Consider the following 19,546-nt stretch of genomic DNA (forward strand, 5'->3'; position numbering starts at 1 on the left):
CTGTCAGGGGAATGGGACATTGCTGGCCTGATGGCTCTCCCGCCCTGAGTGGCCGCCAGACGGCGTGGGCAGCCCCGCACACCCCTGCCCCTGGGGCTGGGGGCTCGCGGTCGGGCTCCCAAAGCGCCTTCCTCCAGTGCACCTCCCAGGAGCTCCTTACCTTCGTTTTCTTTTTCTTCATCCTCAAGACCCTCGAGGCGATCTGGATGGTGGACAGGGTTTCAGCGTAGCTGCCGGCGGCGGCCGAGATGTGCGCAATCATGGTGGTGCGGCAGTTCACGTTCCCTAGGGACTCCCGCAGCAGCATGGTGAGCTTGCTCTCTCTGCCGGACAAAGTGAATTAGGGCTGCATTAGTGGGCCAGGCTTCACTCTGGCTGTCAGGGTGGGACTTCGGGCCTCTACGTGGCTCTTGTTGTTGTGGGCCGCAGGGTTTTTTTTTTTTCCATTGTTTTTAAATGGCATACTAATGAGCGTTGTTTTTTAGCATGGGGCTATTTGTAGTTGGCAGCTGAGCTAGGGCTCCAACCCCAAGGATGGACTCCATGCAAAACATCTCCCTGGGCCCTGCTGTCCTGCCGTTGGGTAATCCTGTGTGTCTGCGCGCACACAGGACATTGCGCATAACGGGACCTGGGGATAGAAAGAGAGGAAGGAGCAGGACAGAACGGCTCTGTGGCTAGTGATTACCAGGCTGTCTGCACACACGGCCCTTCTCTGCAAGTGTCTGCACGCAAGCAGTCCCCGCAGGGGAAAGCAGCCTGCCAGCCATGAACTCGCATGGAAGATCTGCGTGTTTGTAACGTACGCGGTTTGTTTGCAGAGTTGCAGGTGCTTTATTACCGTTGTCTCTTACTCTCGTATTTGTACACAGTGGGAATGCAGGAGAAGGTGTATGTATTCCTGATCTCAAGTGGGGCAATGCAGACATCGCCCCAAGCAGTCAGCCAGCCAGCCACGGAACACGGGACTTTCTAGAAAGTCCTCCTCTGGAGACTCTGCAGGCGCCGTGTAGGGCCGGGGCCCTGAGTGGTGATAATGAGGCCCGGGAGTTCACAGATGGTGTTTCCAGGCTCTTCAAAAACTGACCTGGAGGAATGACTCCTGTTTTTCCATTCCTACCCTCGTCCCCGCATTCTCCCTGCCTTGCTCTTAAAGGCTTCTGCTTACATCATCATCAGTGCTCATCCCCTCAACTGCTGCCAGATGTCATTTCCACCCCGGAGCCTTCCCTGATCCCGAGGGCAGAGGCAGCCTCTGTGTTTCCCGTGCCCTGCATGCACAGCTCTGTGTCGTGTTCGTGACGCCAGGTGCAAGGGTCCTGTCCTCACGCCCGCGTCCCCACCAGGCTGTCTGCCAGCCACCTCCGCAGAGCTCCCTGGAGAGGGGCCTTCCAGCTCAGCAGGCCGGCTGTGAGAGGCAGGCTGCTGTCAGCAGAGATTAGGCCTCGGACACAGGGAAACCATCTCACACGTGACCTGCATCAGGCCTTCAGGGAGGAAGACCGCAGTAGACAAGCCATCGTTTGCCTTTCCACCTGGAACCAATTAAGACATCAATTGGGGAGGCCGGGCTTGCTGTGGCTCAGGTCCTGGGCAATTTAAAAAATATAGCAGGGTTTCCCTTCAAGAGAAGTCATTAGTGATAAAAGTCATGCAAGGTGAGTGTTCTGGACGGACTGTTTATGTCCCTCAAATTCGTAGGTTGAAACCTAGCCCCCAGAGTGATGCCATTAGGAGGTGGGACCTTTGGGAGGGGACCGGTCATGAGGGTGGCGCCCTCATGAACGGGAATGGGGCTCTAATGAGGGAACTTGCAGGAGCTCCCTCACCCCTGTCGCAAGAAGGTGGCCATCTGTGAACCAGGAAACCTCTCTCACGGGACACGAGATCTGCCGGTGCCTTGTTGGACTTCTCCAGAACAGAGAGAAATAAAGATCTGTGGTTTCAGCCCCCCACCCCCACCGGTTCCCCAGTCTGTGGTATTCCGTTCTAGCCCCCTTAATGGACTAGGACAGGTAAGGGGGGTGTGCCGGAGGATCCAGGCCTAGCGGTCAACACTTCACTTCCAGCAGGCGCATCAGGGACGCCACCAGTGATGGCTGGACGGGAAATCCGGTCCCACCCCCGGCGGACACGCTGAGCTGCGACACAGCATCGGGGCGAGTCCCAGGCTTTGTTTTTCCCGTGTCTTCAAGTGGATGACAGATCCCGTTAGGGTGAAGTTGTGATCCTTTCAGTCCATTCGTTCTTACTGTTCGTGGTGGTCATGTTCGTCTAAGTCTCTGTGAATGCTGAAGTCGTGAACCCTGCCCAGGACAGCACCCAGCAACGGGTCAGTACGTAACCCTGTTCCAGGTGTTCCTGGTTAAAGTCACCTGATTTAACATACCTTTCTTACAAATTTTATAAATTATATGCACCCTTTCATTATAATAGAACACTAGCTGAGAACGGTTTAACATTTTCCTGACTCTGGGTAATATGAACATAAATTTCTTTGGCTTTTAGCCTCACAAGATTGTCCGCTGTGTTTTTTTTTTTTTTTTTTAAGATTTTATTTATTTGACAGAGAAAGCGAGAGAGGGAACACAAGTGGTGGGGGGGCGGGGGTGTGAGAGGGAGAAGCAGGCTTCCCGCAGAGCAGAGAGCCCGACGGGGGGCTCAATCCCAGGACCCTGGGATCGTGACCTGAGCTGAAGGCAGATGCTTAACGACTGAGCCACCCAGGAGCCCGCTTTTTTAAAAAAAGAATTTTATCAGTCCTCTTATGGATCCACAAATATAGCCATTTTCCCCATAGCTTCATCACACACTTTAGAGGTTACCTTATACTTTCTAGAGCAGCCTTATGTATAGATCAGTGAATCCCCTCTTTCTGGATGAAGCATCTTGTTGATTCATTAGCATTGAACTCATGCCAACAACCTTGGTCATACCTGAACCAAGCTTCTCTAACATATATATTTTCTCCGTAAGGCACATCCCAGCCTTCTTGCACCAAGGAACACAGACACCCCCACAGCATTGTGCTGGGGACCACTGTGCTGGGGGCCAGTAAAACCACCACCAAAAAGCATGCAAATACAAACAACATGGCACTAAATAACCCTGCAAAGGGCCCTGGTTTACAGGAAGAGAGGCAAAACAAGGAGGCAGAGTGTTGGCTTGCCCACCTCAGCTGGGTACATGTGCATCGAGCCACTCAAAGGTTTGGGTACCACGCATGTCTGCAAATGACTGCAAACACACCGCTAGCATTGGTTTTGAATGTAATTCGCAAATATGGAATCCGCAAGTGACGAGGGTCGATGAGGCTTTGAAATCCCTCATGTAATGCTTGTTAATCAGGTGAACGCTGCTGAGGACACACTCTGCTCACTTCTCTGTGTGGCCACGTGTGAGTCCTCAGGCAAAGGGGCCAGAATCAACAGACAGAACGTTGTCACACCAAACTGTCTGCCCAGTGCATTTCCACTTGATTCCCCATTCATGAGTCAATCACAGGACGATTTGTTTTTTTCAAGTCCACATTGTTGGAAGAAGCCAGGGCATGTGTGTTGCTTGGCAACCGGCATTTTAGCTCTCCTCGAGGAAAGCCAGTAAAACCACGAGCAAGACTCCTTCACACGGGCCTCTCTAGACTCTCAAACATCCTCTTATGGGAATGAAAAATGGTGGCTATAAAGCTTTGGGTTTTTTCCACCTTGTGACGATCTTTTAACTTGGAACAAAGACAGTTAAGTTGGGGAGGGAAGGTGAAAGAAGGGGCAGGGTACTAAAGGCTGAAAACTGTAGATTTCACTCAGTGTCTTTGGTAGGAAAATAAAGATTCAAAAGAGTTTCTAGGGCAAAAGCCAGCAGAGATTCGGTCCGCGCCTCTGCATCCAGGCTGAGGCAAGAGGAAGAGAAGCTCGCAGGTGTGGGACTAGCAGCCCCCAAGCCCCAGGGCCAGGCTGGAGGAGGGTTTTAGGGACTCGGGGGCTACGTGGGAGGGGTCCTGGCTGGACAGGACAGCTGGGGCAGGAGGGGGCCAGTGACAGCAGAGCTGGCGGGGCTGGGGAAGGACCATGCCCCCTTTGAAGCAGCCACGTTCCATGCACACATATTCCACCTCCCTCCCACCCCAAACAGCACACATCTTTTAAAAATTTTGGAAAAATGTCTTGTTTTTTAAAACAAGTCGACTTTTTCTTAGACACAGCAAGAACAGGATCATGAACAAATGTTCATAGTGATAATGTTAAAATTAAAGCATGATGAGCACGTACATGGGCTGACAAACCAGGACTTGCAGGCCAAAGCCGGACCACCACCTGCTTTTATAAATAAAGTTTTATTGGAACACAGCCATACCTATTAACATACTGGCTCTGTCTGCTTTGGTGCCACGACAGCAGAGCTGAGTGGTTACGACAGAGCCTGTGTGGCCCACAAAGCCACAAATGTCTCCTATCTGGGCCTTTACGGAAAAAGGGTGTTTGTTTTGTTTTGTTGTTGTTGTTGTTTTTGCCCTGTGTCCGAGAGTAATGACATAGCATGGTCTCATCCCAGACACAGCGCCAAAGAGTCACCAACCAGAGCACAAAGGTGGGTGGTGATTTCCTCGCTATTCAATCATCTTTTGCCAAACAGAAACCGGCAGAGGAGCAAATCCTGAGCTTCAGAAATCACTCGAGCACCAGGACACAGCTACGGGCAACTGCCCAAATCACCTCCTATCACACACAGAAGCAGAGCCTGCCCTTCCTAAGGGGCTGTGAGGCTGCGCACACTCATTCACTCACGTCAGCAGCGGCTCATTCAAGAAGCGCATAGTGAGCATGCGCTGACTGGATGCAAGGTGCAGGGACAGGGACAGGGCAGGGAGGAGGGACAAGGTCGTAATCACAGAGCCGGCTACCCAGCGAGGCACACACATGACGACATCATTTGTTAACGCCAATGGCACATCTAACACTGCACGTGATAAGCAAAGACCCCCCCTCCGAGGCTGAGGGCTGTCCCCCTCGTCACCGTAACTCCCCGACTTCTAGACACACCCTCACCTCCATGGTGACAGCACAGTCACCTGGGCTCGGTTCTCCTATGTGGCTGACATTTATTTGCCCCAAACACCCCACAAAACTCTAAATTCCTTTTGGAAAGGGTGGTTTGGAATCTGCAGCGCGTTGTATGAGGACCCTCGGGGGAGGAAACCCTCCCAAGCCCTCCCAGATGGCGAGACCGTTCGGGGTTCTGCTGAAACACAAGCTTTCCGTGTCACACGGCGGTGCCGGCCAGGTCACGGCACACGAAGAAGGCCATTCCTTTCATGAGCAGCGCGAAGTAGCCTTCTTTTCCAGAAAGGCGGTGATAGAACCCTGGAGGTACCAAGTGGGGCATCTGTGAACCAAGTCCTTGTGAAGGAGACAGAGGTGGTGAGCTCTGAATCACCATGTCAGGCAGCCTGCCCACAGCCCCCCGGGGCGCCCTCCCTTCGACTCTGCTTCTCATGAGCGAGTCTGTAGATGTCCACTCCTGTCAATTCGTAATAATTCTCAATACAATGTGGAAAGAAAGGAGCTTCGTTAATCCAGAAAACTAACTAAGCTCCAGAACAATTTGCAAGAGAAAACCTCCTGTGGGCGGCTAGGACCACAGCAGACCTACAAACCCCAAACTCAGGCACATGGGCACCCACCCTGCATGTGCATAGGCAGGCTCTTCTTCAGAATCAGGAGAGTGTTTTTCTACAAGTGTTGTGCCATCAGTATCCGAGAATGGAAACCACACATGCGAAATTCTGGGAGGCATCAGATATCCCAGATCAAGGTAACAATATTTCAATGCCAAGAAAACATCGGCATCCCTCGAGTTCTTAAGGATATGGCCCTGGAGCCACACTGCATTCTAGAAACCATCCCGTTTTCTACCCATGTTACCCGGAAACTGCCGAAATGTGCTGTAGAGCCTGAGACAGGCAGCTTGACGTGCTGGGTGAGAGTGGCTAGGTCTCAAGTCAGCCACGAGAGTTCTGACCCTGCAGCCCTGCCCCCAGGCCCCTGCATCCACGCACCAACTACCAGGAGGAGAGAGGACAGTGAAAAGGAAGCAGGGACAGAATGGAAAAGAAGAGGTAGGTTAATGTCATGAACTTGACCTAGTTTTGGCCACTCAAATGGTACTCTATGCACTCTCTCCCGCTGCCTCCTTCCTATTCACACCCCATTGGCCTGTGAACATCTTTTCCTACTGTCACCCAAGGGGTCACCAGTGACTCCTGATGCCAGCCCAAGTACTGGAGACCAGGGTGCTCCTGGATGAGGGCAGTTCTCGTCCTGTCTTCTAGGTCCCAAGCAGATGTCTTTGTGACATTGTTGAGCTGACAGACTGAAATACGTACATCCACAGGGGAAAAGAACTTCCCTTGAGTTTATTTATCTGTAAGGGACTTGGTGACCCCCTTCTCATGATTGTGGCACAGACACACGCACTTTTGGGAGAAGACTTGGTATGCCTTCTCTTTAGGGAAACCATCTGCTCCGCAGGACGGCCTTTTCTTGGCAATGTTCCCCTCGAGGGTGCCAACATTTCAAGGCATGAATGATCTGGTTCTGGTTGCTACAAAAGAACCAAAAGCTTGGTATGAGCCATGCTATCCTAATGGCATTTTCAAAAGAAGTTACACGAAGTTAGAGTGGTTCAGATATTGTTCCCTTTGTGCTGCCGACGGCATAAGCAGGTGTCCGTTGTGGGACGCCGGGGAGCAGGATGTGTAATAAGGCAAACTGGACAGAGGAGTACAGCTCTCAGATGGGACAGGGACCCTGATACCCACACGTGTGTTAGAGGTGCGTCTAGAAGCACCAGCATTTAGCTGAGAGGTGGTGACTTCCCTCATCAGGGGAGAGCTTAGAGAAGGACCCTGTGGAGAGCCACCCAGTGCCAGCTGAAGGACCAGTCTCGGTGACCCAACCAATATGGCACCTGGTCTGAGTTCGTGCCTTGCTTAACCTGAGACCTGCTGTTGGTGGAGGGCCTGAAACTGTAACTGCAGAGAGTGAACAAGGTTAACCTAATTGTTCCCTCACGAGGTTCTTGATTAGACATCGTAGAACCCTGAGACACAAATGGCACCATTTTGGAAGGCCTCTGACACAGGGTAATACATGGGAGAGATGAGGGGGTGCACCTGGGTGGCTCAGTCGGTGGAGTGTCCAACTCTTGGTTCCAGCTCAGGTCATGATCTCAGGGTCGTGAGATCGAGCCCTGTGTTAGGCTCCACACTCAGCATGGAGTCTGCTTGAGGATTCCGTCTTTCCCTCTACCTCTCCCCTCCCCCATCTTGTGTGTTCTCTCCAAAATAAATAAATATTTTAAAAAACATACACGGGAGAAATGCCTCATCCCCATGCCATCCTGCTTACCCAGGGCTGGCACCATGTGGCTCTAGAGCTTTGTTGGCTGTGCCCAATGAGAGGCAGGAAAGAAGGGATGGTGGCCCACAGGGGCCTGCTATTTTCAGTGAAGCAGCATTGTCCCCGGCAGGACTAGGTGTGTGACAGGCATTCATGAGAATGGGACATTGGAAAATATCTGGATGGAAAACCAGTTCATGCAAGCTAAAGGGTTTGCATTGCATATATGGGCTGGGGCCAATGAAACCTGCTTTATGACTAATAGTTTACCACTGTACACAGAGGAAGACGAAATCTAAGGAAATCCGGGCTGCACAAATCCATTTAATCCTGGATATCAGTGTTCCATTTATCTGAATAAGATAAAATTCACATTAATTCCACCTGCTTCATGAGAAAGACCACCTGTAAACTGTAAACAGTGAATAGTCTTGGCAGAATATTTTAAGATAAAGGTATCAGGGCGCCTGGGTGGCTCAGTTGGTTAAGCGACTGCCTTCGGCTCAGGTCATGATCCCAGAGTCCTGGGATCGAGTCCCACGTCGGGCTCCCTGCTCTGCGGGAAGCCTGCTTCTCCCTCTCCCACTCCCCCTGCTTGTGTTCCCTCTCTCGCTATGTCTCTCTCTGTCAAATAAATAAATAAAATCTTCAAAAAAAAAAAAAAAAAGATAAAGGTATCAGAAGGTTTCCAGTTAAAATCCTAACTAATCTGCTTCAAACTCATGTAATAAGACATACTTGTGGGGCGCCTGTGTGGCTCAGTCGGTTAAGCATCTGGCTTTTGATTTCCACTCAGGTCATGATCTCAGGGTCGAGAGATCGAGCCCTGTGTCAGGCTCTGCACTCAGTAGGGAGTCTGCTTGAGAATTCTCTCTCCCTCTTCCCCTCCCCCTGCTCTCTCTCTCTCTCTCAAATAAATAAATAAAATCTTTTTTTTAAAAAAAAGACATATTTGCAATGACTAAACTGATCGTAACACATGGGTTCACTTTCAGAAGCTAAACGTGTTCCATGAAAACTTTTTTTTACATTATTCACTTTTTAAACAACTCAAGCCTCCTCATCTAGAGCAAGGAAAAACTTCCATCCAGTCTAAGTTGCTGACCACTCAGAATTAGTAGAATCTGAATTGCTCTAGATATTCTTGGTTCTGCTCAGGAAAATGTACATTCATTCCAAGGCCATAGCACACAGGGATGACATAAGGTATTTTAAAGGTAATTCATACAATAAGAATTACAGGATAGAGATTCCAGGATATGATTCTGAGTCAGGTTGAACAGTATTTTTAGAAGCACAGAGTATCACAGTTGGAAGGATTCTCAGGGGTCGCTGCCTTTTCTGGAAAAGAATTGCCACTGTAGCAGGTGATCTGCTCTCTGCCAGAATACTTGTAATGACTGAGAACTTACCAACTCCTGGGGCAGCCTGTGTGATACTTTTGAAGAGCCTCAATTATCAAAAAGCTCTGTCTTATACTGAACTTAAATCTTCCTTAGGCATCTAACCATGGGCACTCACTGTATTCTAGGGGCAACACAGCGTAAGAATAATTCTCATGCACACAGTGGCCCTTCCCATTTTTAAAAGACATTTATCATATCCTCCCTTATAGGTTCTCTTGCTTGGGAATATTCCACATGCCTTCCATTGCTCCTCAAATATTTGGTCATCCAAGCTCATACTATTCCCCCCTAAACCCAGCACTTCCTCTTTGCTCAGAGTTCTTGTGTAGTAAAGAACATGGCTTTGCCCAAAGAGGTCTAGCCTTTGCCCTCAGCCTCTGGGAGGTAATCTATGTCATATCTGTTAGGAGGGTCTTTGTTTAGGGCAGGGACTGGCTACCCCAGATCAGGGGGCCACACCTGACCATCTTAGGGTGGGGGCTGGCCACACCACAAAGATCAACTGTATGATTTAGGTCAGGGACTTTGGGTCATGCTGTATCAGTTGACATACAGACTGAGTGAGACCATGTGGGAAATCAATCACTCAATCATTCCTATATAATGTAGCCCCCATAAAAACTCTGCACACGAAAGCTCAAGTGAGCCTTTGGGTGGCATGTACTGTCATGTACACTGGAAGGGTAACCCACTGTGACTGCACGGGACAGGACAACAGAAGCTTCCTTTTCCTTTGTTCCTTTTCCTTGGGCTAGTTTTAATCTGTATCCTGTCTCTGTAACGAATCACAGCTGTGGGTACCTTCAGTGAGTCTGGGAGTCCTCCTAGTGAATTACCAAACTCGAGGGTGGTTTTGGGAACCCTTCAAACTTGCCGTTGGTGTCAGAAGTGGGAGTGGCTTAGGTGAACTCTTCTAACTTTTCAGTTGGACTCTACAGAAGTCCAACTTGGCAGTCTGTGCCCTCATACCCCACAGTGTGGCTAATGCCAGCTCGCTTTTTTCAACACGATCCTGAGAACCTTTGGGTAGGAGCTGTTCTTTTATTTTGATCTTTCTTTTCATTGGGACCTTTCTTTATAGTAACTTGGACATGTTATGACATATTAGCTCTAGGACAGAAGGGAAAAGATCTTATATCTATTTTTACTTTGTTTAGCATGATTGGGAGCTAAGAATGTCATCATCACTTGGACGAAAAATAAGACAAAACGAAAACTAAAAACAATAGCCCAGAAGGCAAATTAGTAGACCTTACAGACAAATAGGAAGTAGGCCCAAAGGTTTCCCCTGAATTCCCAGATTGCCAAAAATTGTGTATGCTAATGAGGCTTAAGATGCTATCAAGAGGTGCTTAATGAGTCAATAACAAGATCTTCTGCATTTCCTAAACATGCAGACTGATCTGTGATAGATGCATGCTCATTCTTTAATCCACCTGCAGGACCAGATTAGGAGTAATAATGTTTCTATCATTTACTGCAGTTTATTTTTTTTTTTAAAGATTTTATTATTTGAGAGTGAGCGAGCATGCACTAGAAAGAGCAACCACGAGTAGGGGGCAGAGGGAGAGGGTGAAGCAGGCTTCTAGCGGAGCAAGGAGCCTGACTCGGGGCTTGATCTTAGGACCCCAGGATCATGACCCAAGCCCAAGGCAGACACTTAATCAACTGAGCCACCCAGGCGCCTCATGAAGTTTCACTTCCTTTTTAAAATTCATTTGGCCTCACAAGTGATGGAAGCAGCCCAAGTGTCCATCGTAGATGAACGGATAAAAAGAAGTGGTCTATATATACGGTGGAATATTATTCAGCCATAAAAGAAATGAAATCTTGCCATCTGCAACCACAAAGGTGGAGCTGGAGGGTATAATGCTAAGTGAAATAAGTCAAACAGAGAAAGAAATACCATATGATTTCATGCATATGTGGAATTTAAGAATCAAAACAAATAAAAAAAGGACACAAACCAAAAAACAGATTCTTAACTCTAGAGAACAGACTGGTGGTTATGGGGCGGGGGGGGGGCGGAGGGGAGATGGGGGGATGGGGGAAACAGGTGATGGGGATTAGGAGTGCACTTGTGATGAGCACGGGGTGATGTATGGAAGTTTTGAATCACTACATTGTACATCTGAAACTAATAGAACCCTGTATGTTCACTATAAAAAAATTCCTTTGGCCTCAGCCATTATTAGTTATTGATGTGAAGACATTTCTATAGTCCAGTCACGTTTTATAGAACCACAACAGCCGTGGAGGACAGCTTTACTGGGGGAGGGATGAGGAAACATCTCAATTATGTTGCATTATAACTATTTACACATCCTCTGGGTAAAGATGAGCTCACTGTACTGTGCAGAAACTTTGCTGTTCTTCAAGTGCTGATCATCCTCAGGTTTGCGAGCATGCATTAATTCCAAGGTCAGCGATCTCTGGGGTAATCCAAAAGTGAGTTAGGCACCGATGGGTGACAGAGATGGCAGCAAGAGTCATGTTGCCATGGTGATAGAGAGCCCCTCCCAGTACCTGCTCACTCCTGTCCTTCTCCGTGGATTTTTAAAGAATTCTCAGAGAGTAAACGAAGGTTACAAAAGGAGTTCTTGACATAATGGAATCCTACTCTTGCCTAGTGCCTTCTCTTAAATCTTTCCCACTGCCTTCCTGCTACACCATTCCCCACTTCCTGTGTCACCTTAGCAATACACCGACATTTTAAGAATTTCCCTATGCTTTTCCATGAGTTGTGATGTTTGTTTCAGGTAGGAAACATATAGGAGGAAGTACATGCCTAAGTGGCATTTTGATGGCACCTCTCTAGAGCTTAGTCTGTGGCTGTCCCTCAGGGTTGACATTAGAACTGTGTACAATTTGGGCTTTGAAAATCTGGAAGTGTAAACAGAGTTTTTTCAAAAGAAAAAAAATGGCAGGGAAGCATCTGGAATGGTTTCACCTACTTTCTTGACCAACTTCTCTAAGCAAAACCCTAAGATAACAGAGCAGTGTGGGTCCTGGGTGAATTATGGGGCTTTTATTCTCCAGCGCTGGAAACCCAGGTGAGTCCCTCTTGAACCACATTCCTTGGAAAGGCTAGAAAGAGGTCAAATGGCATTAGCCAAAGGGTCTGGGCTTAATGCTAACACTGGGTTATAATCATGACTATCTCCAGTCTCCAGAGTTCAATTTAGCCCATTCCATGCTTGCTGTCTCTCAAAATAAATAGAGGAAATGCAAATCTGAGCCCTGAGCAGTCATGTCATTTGCATTCCCTTGACAGTGTTCTGATCTTGTGCACACAAAAGGCAGGGAAGTTCAATCTCACTTTGGTCAATCGGACTGCCCATCAGTGGGCACCCCTGTGTTGTAGGACAACCTTCCAGGAGAGATGACATAAGCTGGCTCATTATTCGAGGTCAGCGGTACTGAATATCACCCCAACGGAAAGGATTCAGCCCAGTTCTTGGGAGGATGGATTAGATGATTAAACATGTCCCGTCCTGTGATTGAGCTTGCGTCTCTCCCTGTGCAGTGGCTTTTCCTTCAAGTCACCAGCATGGAGCTTCAAACAGGATTCTGACTGTCGAGGTCAGGACAAGCCATTCGCTGCCCTCTCCTTCCACCCCTGCCCCTGTCCCGGACCAATGGCCTTGCCAAGACTCAGCTGGGGACACTGAAGATTGTCCCAGGAGGAAGGGTGAAGCGCCATTGCCACAAAATCCATTATTCACCAAGATGGGGGACGTGGGCACCGGCCAGATGGGCTGCAGATGGGCATGACTGTGGTTCCAATCCATCTGTTACTTCATTGACCGACAGTCTAGGAGACCTCCTCCTCATCATATAAAAGATGACCATGGAGATGATTTGGCGGCTTGGGATCTGGAGCTGGATAGAGTGAGGAGGATGCTGGGAAATACTCTAGATGCCTCCCAGCAGGTGGACTCCGGCCATCCCACTACCCACAGCTCCTTGAGCAAGTGTGGACTTTAGTGTCTCTCCAGCACTGAATGCATCCCAGGAGCTCAGTCTAGGATGCTGTTTACTTTGATCCTATGGAAATTCTTTCACATTCAGCTCCATTCACTAACCCACTAATTATCTCCCCCCCCAACAAAAAAATAAATAAAGGAAAGGAAAAATCTGTCCCAGCAACTCCCAGGGACTTTGTGTCCTTGGAAATCACCTGTCTTTCCTTCTCTTCTTTTTTATTGTAGCGAAATATATACAACATGAAATTTACTATTTTAGTCATTTCAAGTATCCAGTTGAGCTGAATACTATTCTAGTGCCTGGACATACCATATTGTGTTTTCTGTTCATATACTGATGGGCACTTGGAAAGTTCCCACCTGTGGATTAATGTGAAGAAAGCTGCTGTGAACAAGTATCTGTTTAAATTGCTGCTTTTGAAGCTTTTGAGTGGAATCGTGGGATAATACAGCAATTCTCTTTTAAACATTTTGAGGAATTGCTGTCTTTGGGGCGACTGCAAATTTTACACTCACCAACCGTGCATGACAGTGCCAATCTTACCACATCATTGCCAACATTTGTTTCTGTTTCTTTAATAACAGCCCTCCTAACGCATGTGAGGTGGCATTTCACTGTGGTTTTGTTTGCATTTCTCTATTGGCTAATGATGCAGAACATCTTTTCGTGTGCTTGTTGGCCATCTGTATGTCTTCTCTGCAAAAATGTCTATGCAGGTCCTCTGCCTATTTGTGAAGCAAACTGAATTTTTGCTGTTGTTGTTGAATGGCAGGAGTTCTTTATATACTGTGGGTAGGAATCCTATATTAGAGATATGATCTGCAAAGATTTGCTCCCATGCTGTGGGGTTTCAATCTCTGGATAGTGTTCTTTGATGCACAAAATTTTTGAGCAACACTTCAACATTCTTAGATTCTTAACTCACATTTTGTGGCCCCTGTGGTTCAAAAACCTTCCGATGTTGCTTTTCCTGTGACAGGCCTGCCAATAAGAGTGACCAAACATTGCCTGTGGAATTTCGTGAAGATCTTTGTCCAATATGGTTCTTGTTACTCGCAGACCACTAACCAGGAACCAGCTGGGGAAAACTTGAAAGACTGTTGTTAAACACATGTGCCAGACTGCCCAGGGCTAAACTTCTTTTGAAACCACGTAAAACCAACTTTCAGGAGATGATGAGGGCAACTCTGTTAGAATGCCTTCCGGGTCTCATATATGGCTTAAAGAAACATGATCCCACAGTCTTTGCAAAATGTACTAACGGGATTGGCTCTTGGCACTAAGAGCAGGGCATAGTAATTGGAAGGAATTAAAAGGAAATTAAGTTTGAGAATGGTTTCCATTACTGGTGCATGTCTGAAAATAAGATGTTACACTGAGGCTGCAATGCAAACATTTAATAATTTGAGAGAGAGTCTGCAAAATTTTAATGGGGAACGACATGAAGAAATTGCACATTTCTTGAAAAAGAACGAAGCTGATTCAAGTTTTCCAGTGATAATTATTTTGTTTGAAAAAAAAAGTCTATTGTGGAACAACAGTTATATCTTTTAAGTTGATACATCTAATGGCAAATGGCTGTTCATTTCTTACATGGGGTTAATGTGGTTTGAGTTCAGAACCAAATCACCGATATCCCACAAGATCCTTAACTGGGCAGCTTCTCAAATCCCACCAGTGACAAGAAGCTTGCAAATTAGGAGTTCATCACATCTTCTATGCCCCTTCTTTGTGCCTGCTTGCTTTTAAAGAAAAATTTCAAAAATTTCAAAATTTCAATACATCAAAAATTTTCACAAGTGCTATGAAGGGCTCTCAGTGGGTCACATACCACGGAGGATGCCTACTTCTTGAAGAACTGCGTAAGATGGTCAGAGATCACTTCTTTTCTTTCTACACATCTAGGGCCCAACACAGTATCCAGCATAGAGTTGCTTTTTTATAAATATCAAATGAGTACCTCCTCAACAAAAGAGGCCTCCTCACCAAGCTTCCTAACTCCAAGGCACTACGTTTGCCTTTTCCTCATAGGAGCCACAGTCAGACGAAAACCAGGGCAGATGCCACCGCCTTGGATGGACTGAGTGCCAGGCAGAAGGCTCATGGTCTTCCCCATGTGATGGCAGGGCAACTCTCCCAGAGCATTCCAGAGGACATGCTGTGGTCTGCTCAGGTGTACGTGGCCCACCGCCTTCGAGGACGGATCACAGGAGGGACATTTACACTCAGGTACAACATTCCCCAAAGAGGAACAGCCAGAACCACCAAGAAGCCCTCATCTTCAACAAGACTCTGGCCAAGTCAAGTCGGCCCATCTGTCAGTTGTGTCCATGTCATGATCCCATGGCTTTTCTGAGGTTGATGCTGTACAGAATGAGGGTCTCCAGAGTGAAAATGTGTGGTGTCAGCAGCGTGTATGGGTTAAACAGGCTGATACAACCAGGTTATGGAGTCAAGGTCAGTACCCCTGGCTTGTAGAACAGATGTTCCACAATAGAACCCAGGGATCTCCCACCTGGCAGGTGAAGGTCAGCAGAGGGGGCGTCTCCCCACGTGCTGATGCAGAGGGTCTTGTTATGAAGCCTGGAGCTGCCCCATCCATGTTCCTTTGTGCTAACACCAAAAAATCTTATTCAGACCATTCGGCTTGCTGGGAGGTAGTTCAGCCAACCAGCATTCGTGAAGAACTGAGGGCCGAAGTGGGCCCTCTGTGCACCCTGGGGTTGCAAACACAAATGCAATGCGCCCCTGCTCTGCAAGGCTGATCACAGCCTCCGGTTTCCCCACAAAAGTCTCCGTTTATGCCCGTTACCCTGCGTCCTCCCAGGTTACGTTGTTGTGGATTTTTCGTTCTTTAAAAACAAAGTATTATCGGTAAGAAAAAAAATCTGTGTCCTAAGCTGGCCGACCGAGCCAGCGAGGGAGTCCCAGCCCCTGCCCCCAGGCTCTTCTGGGTTCTTCTCCCTGCTCTGCTTCCCGGGTGGGCCAATCCGGGTTCCTCTCCCTGCCCCCCTTCACGCATGCGCCAAGAGTGCCAAGTGTGCAGAAGTAGAAGTGTATAAATTGCCCCCTTTGTTTGTGCTCGGGGCTCAGACCTTTGGAGATCACTCTTCTCTGAGCCCGTGGGCATTAAACAAACCTCCTGTTCTTCAAGATCTCTGGGTGCCACTTGGTTCTTCTGTTGGGCGATCAAGTCCAGGTTCCGTAACATTTGGTTCCCTGACTGGGAAACCCAACCGCACTGGCCCATTGTTGCCACCAGTTTGAGGGCAACAGCGGGGCAGTGACGGAACGAGAGATCATAACGGAGAAGGCGCGCCCTGCCTAATTTTCAGCAGTCTCCCACCCCGGTCGCCTCGGGCCGGCCCTGCTCTGCTGTTCCCGCCAGACTCGAGGAGACTTGGCAGGTGAGGACCTGGTCCCAATGTCGGATTCTGGTAAGGCCTGGGGACTCAGGACCCAGACAGGCCCACCCATCATCAGGGTGGAAGGGGAGCCTGATCACCTCCCAGAGACCTCTTAGAGGTCTCACAGGTAGGGATTCCCAGGGAGGGAATGTAATAACTTCTGGAGTGTGAATGTGTGAGTGAATGTGCAGTCTGACCTGGCTTGCTCAAGCGGACGGATTCTGTGACTCCACGGGCGGGCACCCTTAAGGTCCCCAGAAGCCTACGGAGTCTGAGTGGGCCCGTCTGTGACTCTGTGGTGAACGGCATACAGACTATGGCGGCATCGGAATAGTTTCCGATTGTAAGTCACAGCGCTGAGACCACTATGGCTAAGCCTCACCTAAGCTCCTTCAGGACACGGCCAGACGGGTATCTGGTCTCCTCACTTCAGGAGGCACCCCCCACTTTGTCTGTCTCTGTGCCATCGCACACGGGGACATCACCATGGGGTCAGGGCAGAGTAAACCTACGGTTCTAGAGACCATGATCAAAAATTTCAAGAAGGGGTGTTCAGGAGACTATGGAGTCAGGATGAACCCCGGCAAGTTGAGAGCCCTATGTGAGTTGGAATGGCCCTCCTTTAATGTCGGGTGGCCTTCTGAAGGGATGCTGGATGTCCCAACGATTCGTCGAGTATGGCAAGTCATAGCAGGAGAACCAGGACAACCTGACCAGCAATTCCTGGCTACGAATTGTTCAGACCCTTCCCTCTGGGTGCGATGTGCTTGCAATAGGCAGGGACAGGCCAGGGTCCTAATCACCTCATCTAAGTGACCTAAAGAAAATCAGCAAAAGCCCCAGTCTCCACAAATCCTAGCCGGAGATCCCGAGGATGAACCGACCCTGCCCCCACCGTATGTACCCCCAAGACCGTCTACACCTGGCCCTTCAGCTCCAGACACTCCACGACCATCAGTTTCACCGACACCCCCAGGCCCAAAGGATCCACCAGTGCCCCCAGGCCCAGAGGACCCACTGGTGCCCCCAAGCCCAGAGGAATCCACCGGTGCCCCCAGGCCCAAAGGATCCACTTTCTCCAGGACCAGCAGCCAGGCTGCACCCCAGACCGGGCGCAAGCGCCCTCCAAATGCCTGTAGGAGAGACGCGGGAACCCGAGAGGCATGATGAAGAAGGGACAGTCCAACCCAGCCATTCCATGATGTATTATCAGCCCTTCTCCACCACCTACCTCCTCAACTGGAAACATAACACCCCATCCTACTCTGAGAAACCACCACAGGCTATGGTAGACCTCATAGAATCCCTCTTCCAGACTCATCGGCCAACCTGGGAAGACTGCCAACAGTTACTCCGCACCCTGTTTAACACAGAGGAAAGGAGGAGAATAATGAAAGGTGCACGGCAGTACCTGGTAGAGTGGGCACTAGTGGGAGTCATTGACCCTGCTGCCTGGGCTAATATGGCCACACCTGACGAGCGCCCAGCATGCGACTTCACCACAACCAAGGGACAGGCCCACATCTGCTGGTACCAGGGGGCCCTCCTCTGGGGAATCCAGGCAGGAGCTAAGAAACCCATGAACATGACTAAGGTATCCTCAGTCACTCAACAACCAGGGGAGTCCCCCAGGGACTATTATGAAAGACTATGTGAAGCCTACAGGATATATACTCCATTTGACTCTGAGGCACAGGAAAGCCAACAGATGGTAAACACCTCCTTTGTGGCTCAGGCCACCCCAGACATCAGAAAAAAACTTCAGAAACTAGAAGGTTTCGCTGGGATGAACATCACCCAACTAATAGAGATTGCCAATAAGGTCTACATGAACAGGGAGGTTGCAGCTGAATGGGAAGCCGACAAAAAGATGAAAAAGAAAGTCAGCCTCCTTGCTGCTGCCCTGAAAGAAAGGACAACACGAAGATGGGGAGACCCCAACCACCGAAAGGGGGAAGCCCAGAACCCCCTTGGCAAGGGATCAATGTGCCTACTGCAAGGAGAAAGGGCATTGGAAAAACGAATGTCCCAACCGGGGAAAGGCTCAGAAGCCCAGCCGCTACAAAGAAGAACCCCGAGAGGAGGACCTCATAGGCCTTGTGGGAATATGGGGGACTGGGCTCTTTCCTCTTTGGCCCCCATGAGCCCATGGTCAGAATGAAGATGGGGGGCCAACTAGTGACTTTTATGGTTGATACTGGGGCCGAGCACTCTGTTGTCACCTCCCCAGTGGCCCCTTTCAGCAAAAGGACTGCGACCATCCTTGGGGCCAGCGGGATGCGGGTGATACAACACCCCTTTTGCCAGGCTTGCCAGTGCGAACTTGGGGGCCACAAGGTCTGACATGAATTCCTGTATCTGCCTGATTGCCCCATCCCTCTCCTGGGCCGAAACATACTCTCCAAACTTAGGGCTCAGATAACCTGTGAGCCCACCGGACACACTAGCCTCCGATTGAACACAAGGCAAGAGGAGACGGGGTCTCTGGTACTAGCAGTTACCATGCCAAGGGAAGAAGAATGGAGGCTGTTCTGTGCCCAGGCCCAACCGAGCAGCCCGCCGGAGTTCAGACTCGCCTTCCCTTCAGTGTGGGCTGAAAACAACCCACCTGGACTAGCCTGGAATCAGGCCCCTATCATTGTTGAACTGATCTTAGGAGCCCAACCTCAGAGGCAAAGGCAATACCCCCTTCCACAAGAAGCTAAGATCAGCATCCAAGAACATCTGACCAAACTCAAAGAAGCTGTTATTCTAGTCGAGTGCCAGTCAGCCTGGAATACCCCACTCCTGCCAGTCAAGAAGCCAGGAGGGGGATACCGACCAGTTCAAGACCTGTGGGCCACCAACAAGGTGACCATCTCTCTGCACCCAGTGGTCCCGAATCCATACACTCTCCTTGGCCAAATCCCAGGGTCGGCCAGGTGGTTCACTTGCCTAGATTTGAAGGATGCCTTCTTCTGCCTCCACCTAGCTCCCCAGAGCCAGCCAATGTTTGCCTTTGAATGGTCTGAACCTGATACAGGGCGTCAGATGCAACTGACTTGGACACGCCTCCCGCAGGGTCTTAAAAACTCACCAACCCTCTTTGGGGAAGCACTGGCCATGGACCTCGCCAGCTTCCCAAGAGAGGCCACATGATGGACCCTCCTCCAGTATGTGGATGACCTCCTCCTCACCAGTGACACACAAGAAGACTGCACAAAAGGCACAAAGGCCCTCCTACAGCCTGTCAGACTCGGGATAATGAGCCTCTTGGAAGAAGGGACAAATCTGCCAACAACAGGTCCGATACCTTGGTTTCCTCCTCACCCAAGGGAAAAGAGAACTAGGGCCGGGGAGAAAGAAAGTC

The 19,546-nt window shown here is 49.3% G+C and overlaps 1 protein-coding gene across 3 annotated transcripts in view; it reads right to left on the reverse strand.

The window, feature by feature from the left end:
• KIF26B (kinesin family member 26B) overlaps window positions 1-19,546 on the reverse strand; it is a 444,934-nt gene that overhangs the window by 25,827 nt on the left and 399,561 nt on the right. For all 3 annotated transcript variants that reach the window (XM_078077887.1, XM_036100240.2, XM_078077888.1), the window contains one exon: window positions 161-323. In XM_078077887.1, coding sequence (XP_077934013.1) covers window positions 161-323 — 163 coding nt within the window. The remainder of the gene's footprint in view (window positions 1-160; window positions 324-19,546) is intronic.

The sequence above is a fragment of the Halichoerus grypus genome, chromosome 7 (genome assembly GCF_964656455.1).
Source record: "Halichoerus grypus chromosome 7, mHalGry1.hap1.1, whole genome shotgun sequence".
Taxonomy (NCBI): Eukaryota; Metazoa; Chordata; class Mammalia; order Carnivora; family Phocidae; genus Halichoerus; species Halichoerus grypus.